The sequence below is a fragment of the Penaeus vannamei genome, chromosome 19 (genome assembly GCF_042767895.1).
Source record: "Penaeus vannamei isolate JL-2024 chromosome 19, ASM4276789v1, whole genome shotgun sequence".
NCBI lineage: Eukaryota > Metazoa > Arthropoda > Malacostraca > Decapoda > Penaeidae > Penaeus > Penaeus vannamei.
In genome coordinates this window covers 2,932,392-2,939,891 of record NC_091567.1, presented here as the reverse complement: position 1 = coordinate 2,939,891, position 7,500 = coordinate 2,932,392, and the positions used below count along the sequence as shown (strand labels likewise).

The 7,500-nt window shown below is 52.8% G+C and overlaps 1 protein-coding gene across 5 annotated transcripts in view; it reads right to left on the bottom strand.

Annotated features, from left to right (window-relative positions):
- Positions 1-7,500, bottom strand: part of GluClalpha (glycine receptor alpha 1) — a 44,118-nt gene that overhangs the window by 3,248 nt on the left and 33,370 nt on the right. For all 5 annotated transcript variants that reach the window (XM_070133733.1, XM_070133730.1, XM_070133732.1 and 2 more), the window contains exons 5-7: positions 6,219-6,353; positions 4,795-5,024; positions 1,989-2,186 (exon numbers count right to left, since the gene is read on the bottom strand). In XM_070133733.1, coding sequence (XP_069989834.1) covers positions 1,989-2,186; positions 4,795-5,024; positions 6,219-6,353 — 563 coding nt within the window. The remainder of the gene's footprint in view (positions 1-1,988; positions 2,187-4,794; positions 5,025-6,218; positions 6,354-7,500) is intronic.

Below are 7,500 nucleotides of genomic sequence, written 5' to 3'. Positions count from 1 at the left end.
CAACAACGCACAACTTACACTCCCAATCAGTCTATCATAACACCATAAGTATAGTTGTTGGGACATTAGACGCAACTATTCTTTAGCTTTCGCCTTAAATCTTTAAATAACTATACCCTGCAGACTAAGACCATTTATATCCTGTGTATACGTCGGTCTGACTCAACCAAATACATATATATGAACACTAACTGTCGGTTTCTATTCTAATTCTAAAATTTGCATATCAGTTTATTCAAAGAGACTAATATACCCACACTGAATTGCAATGGCTTATTCTTACATGTGGTAAGAAGTTGAAATTAATACATCACAAAATCTGTTCCTTTTCGCAAGACAAGCGAAGATACTATCAATGAGAAGAGGTGATAAAACATCCTTAGAACATTTTAGAATAGCACGATTACCAATCCCTACTTGCCATCCAAATTTTACTAAAGTGTGAGTAATACTATCCACAAGAAAAAAAAACACTTACTAGCCTTAATGAATAGTTAATACTCGAGCAATTTCATGTACTGCTGCTAAAAGTCTGACTAAATTCATCATATACCAGCCTCTCTCTCTCTCCTTCACACAGAAAAAAAACTACCAAAAACGAATCACACAGAACAACCAACACCCCATCCCTCAAACACACACACACACAAAACCAAGACAAAAAAGAAGAAAGAAAGAAAGAAAAGAACAGAAAGAGAAGGGGTTCACAGTCACAATCCAAAAACAAAACATTACGCAAACAGCCACACTTAGAGCACATTAGAACACCAGCAAGGAGAACTGAAGCGACAACACACACAAGCGGCAACGGAACACCAAAAGAGGCTGAAGGTAAAGAGGTTTACATATGCTACGCCACCACACTCCGGGATTATAAGGACCCAGACGCTATGCTGGAAGGACAAAGGGACATCTAGCAGGTTTAGCACACATCACAAGGGCATTATTTAGTCCCCGTCTACGAATACAGGTAACACAGGAAAAGGGTTAGAGTGGGAAGATAGTGCAGTGAGTATATGTCAAAGTGCAACACAATATCAATGGAAGCTTGGGCAAACGCCTTCAAAACAAGATAGGGTTAAGCAAAAAAAGTACCCTTACAAACATAAAAATATAAAAGCAGACTTTTTTCAACTGGGGCTGGGCAGCCACGTTTGTAATTATATGATGGATCTTTGATTCTAAATCTCTTTTTTTAATCTTAAATGTTGGTAATAACTTATTATATAAGTATGGTTAATAAATATATTTATCATACGCTATATATACCTAAAACCTATCTACTTACTTTTTTTATCTTTATAATTACACATTACAAATATATATATCTATAACCATATACTTATACCCGTCATTACAAATATCCATCTATCTTTCTACCTATACATCTATCTGTCCCTATCTACACTTTTCTACCGAACTAGCAACATACTGCTACATGTGTATAACCCAAGACCACTGAGACTTATGCCTGCTATTTACCAGCCCGCTCTGACTTGTTCTAACTATGTTGACATTCTGGATCAACATTCCCCTTTGTTTATCCTCGCTTGACACCTTCGTATAACTTCCTAGCTGTCTACTTATTGTTTCACGAAATAACCAACTGCAACCTGTCTGCCAAAACACATGACCTCCTCTCATATAACTGCCCTCCCTTTCTGACCTTAGTCCCTCCTCCCCCTCCCCCTCTGACCTTAGCTCCCTCCTTCCCCCCCTGACCTTAGGTCCCTTCTTCATCTACCACCTTGCTTCCTCCCCCTCCCCCTCCCCCTTTGACCTTAGCTCTCTCCTCCCCCTCCCCCTCCCCATTCCCCCCCTGACCTTAGCTCCCTCCTCCACCTCCCCCTCCCCCTCTGACCTTAGCTCCCTCCTTCTCCTCCCCCTCTGACCTTAGCTCCCTCCTCCCCCTCCCCATTCCCCCCTTTGACCTTAGCTCCCCCCCTTCACCTACCACCCCCGCCTTCCACCCCCTCCCCTCGGCTCACCATGGCGAAGGTCGTGGCGCCGTCGGACTCGAGGTGCTCGGCCTCCAGAGCTGCCTGGTGCTCGAACTCCCACTGGCGCCGCTGCTTCTTCATCTGCTCGCGGTGCATGTCGGACCTCGAGGCGTAGTTGACGAGGGCGAACTCCAGCAGGGCGCCGAACACGAACGTCAGGCACACGCCCGTCCACACGTCGATGGCCTGCGGGCGGGGGGGCGCGTCAGATCTCTCTCTCAGGAGGAGGAGGGGGAGGAAGGGGAGGAAGGAGTTGGGTGGGGGAGGGGGAGGAAGGGGAGGGGTGGGGGAGGAGGAGGGGAGGGGGAGGGGGAGGGGGAGGGAGGTGGGTGGGGAGAGGGAGGAGGTGGGTGGGGGAGGGAGGAGGTGGGTGGGGGAGGAGGAGGTAGGGGGGAGGAGGAGGAGGAGGGGGAGGGGGAGGAGGAGGTGGAGGGGGAGGGGGAGGAGGAGGTGGAGGGGGAGGAGGAGGTGGAGGGGGGGAGGAGGAGGTGGGAGGGGGGGAGGAGGTGGAGGGGGGGAGGAGGTGGAGGGGAGGGGGAGGAGGGAGGAGGAGGTGGAGGGGGAGGAGGAGGTGGAGGGGGAGGGGGAGGGGAAGGAGTAGGAGAGGGAGGAGGAGGTGGAGGGGGGGGAGGAGGAGGAGGTGGGAGGAGGAGGTGGAGGGGGGAGGGGGAGGGGAGGGGAGGGGGGGGGAGGGGAGGGGAGGGGAGGGGGAGGGGGGGAGGAGGAGGGGGAGGAGGAGGAGGAGGAGGAGAAGGAGGAGGAGGAGAAGGAGGAGGAGGAGGAGGAGGAGGAGGAGGAGGAGAAGGAGAAGAAGAAGGAGGAGGAGAAAAACAAGAAGAAGAAGAAGGGGGAAGGAAAGGGGAGGAGAAGTAGGAAGAAGTGCACACAAGGACAGCAGGGGAATCTTTGCCTATGCTTAGATCTGTGTGTGTGCGTGTTTCCGAATGCATGTATACACACAAGCCTATATCCGTGTGTGTGAGTGTGAGTGTGTGTGTGTGTGTGTGTGTGTGTGTGTGAGTGTGAGTGTGAGTGTGAGTGTGAGTGTGAGTGTGAGTGTGAGTGTGTGTGTGTGTGTGTGTGTGTGTGTGTGTGTGTGTGTGTGTGTGTGTGTGTGTGTGTGTGTGTGTGTGTGTGTGTGTGTGTGTGTGCGTGTGCGCGTGTGTGCACATTATAATAATGATGATAATAATAATCATAAATCACATTAATAATGGTAAAAAACTTATAAGATAAAGACATTATTAATCATATCAATCATGATGTTAACAACTATGTCATAATGACGATAATTATGATAATCTCCGGTGTTTTGGGGAGAATGACTGTAAATTATTGTTTTATAATAACAAAATAACGTACAGACTGAAGATTTTGCTAATGGGCATTAAGAATCTTTGTGTTGAAAAGTTACGTTAGAGATTTGCTAGAGAGTAAAATTATTGTGCATCAAATGCCTTGAAATAAGTATTCAACACACACACACAATCCCCCTCCCTCCACTCACCCACAAACAAATTCCCCTCTCCTCCCCTTTCTACCCCCATCCCCCTCCTCTTTCCAGCCCCTACCCCTACCCTTCCATCCCTCCCTCCCCCTTCCCCTTCCATCCCTCCCTCCCCCTTCCCCTTCCATCCCTCCCCCCCCTCCCTTCCAACCCTCCCTACCCCCTCCCCTTCCATCCCCCTTCCCCCTCCCTCTTCTATCCTCCCTCCCCCCTCCATCCCCTCCCTCCCCCCTCCCTTCCAACCCTCCCTACCCCCTCCCCTTCCATCCCTCCCTCCCCCCTCCTCTTCCATCCCTCCTCCCCCTTCCCTTCCATCCCTCCCTCTCCCTCCCTTCCAACCCTCCCCCTCCCTTCCCCTTCCCTACCCCTCCCCTTCCATCCCTCCTTCCCCTCCTCTTCCATCCCTCCCTCCCCTCCTCTTCCATCCCTCCCCTCCTCCCTCCTCTTCCATCCCTCCCCTCCCCTCCTCTTCCATCCCTCCTCCCCCTCCCCCCATCCCTCCCTCCCCCTCCCTTCTCCATCCCTCCCTCCCCCTCCTCTTCCATCCCTCCCTCCCCCTCCCCGAGGTGTTCAGTGTCCCCCTTCCCCTTCCAACCCCCTTCCCCTTCCAACCCCTTCCCCCAACCCTCCAACCCCCCCCCTTTACCCCAACCCGACCCCACACACCCCCACACCCCGTACCTTCGTGTAGGAGACGGGCGGCAGGGACTGGTTGATCCCCGAGGTCTGCGTCCCCCTTCCCCACCAAACCCAACCCTCCCCTTCCACCACCCTCCCCCTACCCTCCCCTACCCTTACCCCAACCCGACCCCACACCCCTACCTTCGTGTAGGAGACGGGCAGCAGGGACTGGTTGATCCTCGAGGTCTGCGTCCCCCTTCCCCAACCCACCCCCTCTCCATTCCAACCCCCCTTCCCCTCCCCCTACCCAACCCCAGCCCGACCCCCGCACACCCCGTACCTTCGTGTAGGAGACGGGCGGCAGGGACTGGTTGATCCCCGAGGTCTGCGTCCCCCTTCCCCACTCCAACCCACCCCTCTCCATTCCACCCCCCTTCCAACCCCTTCCCCTTCCAACCCTCCATCCCTTCCCTTTCCCCCCCCTTCCCCCCCCTCCCCCACACCCCCGTACCTTCGTGTAGGAGACGGGCGGCAGGGACTGGGTGATCCCCGAGGGCTGCGTCCCCCTTCCCCTTCCAACCCTCTCCTTCCATCCCCCCCTACCCTCCCCTACCCCTACCCTTACCCCAACCCACCCCTTCCCCTTCCACCCTCCCCCCGCCTTACCTTCGTGTAGGAGACGGGCGGCAGGGACTGGTTGATCCCCGAGGTCTGCGTCGCCATGGTGAGCAGCGTGGTGACCCCCAAGGACACGCGGGCGGGGACGGCATTCTGGTCGAGCCAAAAGGACACCCAGGAGACGATCACCAGCATGCAGCACGGGATGTAGATGGTGAGCAGGTAGTAGGAGAACTCACGCTTGAACAGCAGGTCCACCTTGAGGCAGGAGTACTCGCCTGGAGGAGGAGGAAGAGGAAGAGGAGAGGGTTAGCATTCGGGGAAGAAGGCGGTGGTCTGGCGCTGGTCCTGTGGTCAAGGATTTGTTAATTATATAGCTAGATATCACTAAATTGGATTTTCTTCTCAATTATATCGTTGAATATCACTAAATTGGACTTTTTTTTTCTCAAAGGCATATTTCTAATGGTCTATCCTTCCATTATTTCAAAGACAAAACCAAAATGCAAGAATCTGGTCCACGAATTCTGACATCAAATAAGAAAAAAAGAAAAAAAAAACTTTCGTAAAAAAAGAAAAAAGAAAATGTTGGTTTCCTGGCAATAATGCAATACATCTTGAAACGATTGCAAGATTGGATTCATATTTGGTATCAAAGAACGTCAAGAAAAAAAATCAGTATTTTTGGATAAGCTACAACTCTTTTTTTAACTAAAATTTTACGCCGGAACTATACTCAAAATATACTGTTCCTATTACACTGTATTACAACTACAAACAGATTAATCAATCGCAAAAAAAAAGAATAAATATATGAACAAATGAACAAATATGGGTATACGTGTCCAAAAAGTGTTCTCAGACCAATTACGTCATTATAATGCTAACAATAATAATAATATAGATAATAATAACAACAATGACGATAAAAATATTGATACTACTACTACTACTATTACTAATATTCCAACAGCCAGAGCATAAGCCGAAGTAATACAAATAATATTCATTGTAAGCCATATAAAGAGCCACATTTAGTTCATTTACGCTTTCATCTTTAACATAAACACAAATATATCCCCTTTAATGAACTACAATCCTGTGATAGACTGCATTACCGTAGTTTCATCGATAACCCTGTTGCAGACAAAATATTTGATAAATATTTAATAATAAACATTCGATAAAAGTCGGTCTGATAAATATTTGATAATAAACATTCGATAAAAGTCAGACAAGCGGTTCTGAGGACATCCCTTTGGACGCGCCGACCTTCATACAAGACACAAAACTTTTTTTCAACCTCCCGCACGCCCACACGCCCACAGATCCGCCCACACGCCCACAACACGCCCACAGATCCGCCCAAACGCCCGCCCGCCCTCCCACACGCCCACAGAACCGCCCACCCGCATCGCCCACAGACCCGCCCAAACGCCCACCCGCACGCCCACAGACCCACCCACACTCACCCGTGTTGGTCTTGCTGTTGCAGTAGTCGGTGAAGAACTTCTCGAGGGTGAAGCGCGGGAGGTGCAGGTTCTTCGTGACCTGGACCGGGTCGCCCTCGCGCCACAGGAACACGAGGTCCTCCGTCGTCCACCCGTCTGGAAGGGAGGTCAAGCCGCACGGGTCAGTACACGCGGGAAGGGGGGGGAGGGGGAATGGGGAGGGGGAAGGGGATGGGAGGGGGTAGGTGGGAAGGGAGGGGTAGGTGGGAAGGGGGGGGGATGGTGGGGGAATGGGGGGATGGGGAAGGGGAGGAAGGGGGAGGGATGGTGGGGGGAATGGGGGATGGTGGGGGAATGGGGGATGGTGGGGGGAATGGGGGATGGTGGGGGAATGGGGGATGGGGGGTAGGTGGGAAGGGGGTAGGTGGGAATGGGGAGGGATGGTGAGGGAGTGGGGGATGGGAGGGTAGGTGGAAGGGGAAGGGAGGGGGTAGGTGGGGGAAAGGGAGGGATGATGGGAGAAAGGGGGTGGGAGGGGGTAGGTGGGAAGGTGAGGGATGGTGGGGGAATGGGGGATGGGGTGGTAGGTGGGGGAAGGTGAGGGAGGTGGGGGAGAAGGGGAGGGATAGTGAAGGGGAAAGGGGGGATGGGGGAGGTAGGTGGTAAGGGGAGGGGGATGGTGGGAGAAACGGGGGTGGGAGGGGTAGGTGGGAAGGTGGGGGAAAGGGGGTGGAAGGGAAGGGGAGAGATAGTGGGGGAGAGGGGGATGGGGGGAGGTAGGTGGGAATGGGAGGGATGGTGGGGGAAAGGGGGATGGGGGGTAGGTGGGGGAAGGTGAGGGATAGTGGTGGAATGGGGGGTGGGAGGGGGTAGGTGGGGGTGGAAGGTGGAATGTTAAGAAAGAGGTGTGGGGGAGGGGGAGGGGAATAGGAAAGGGAGGGAAGGAAGGGAGGTAGGTGGGAATGGGAGGAATGGTGGGGGAAAGGGGGATGGGGGGTAGGTGGGAAGGTGAGGGATAGTGGTGGAATGGGGGTGGGAGGGGGTAGGTGGGGGTGGAAGGTGGAATGTTAAGAAAGAGGTGTGGGGGAGGGAATAGGAAAGGGAGGGAAGGAAGAAAGTGACGGAGGGGCGGTGGGAAGGGGGAATGGGTTAGGAAGGGGGTGGGAAGGAGGTGGAGGGGGGAAGGGGAAGGTGAGGGGAGGGAAAGAGGGGATGGCTAACGGAGGGAAGGGGTGGGAGGGGAGTAAGGGAGAAGGAGGGAGAGTAAGAGGGGAGGTGGAGGGGGATAAGGGAAGAGGAAGGA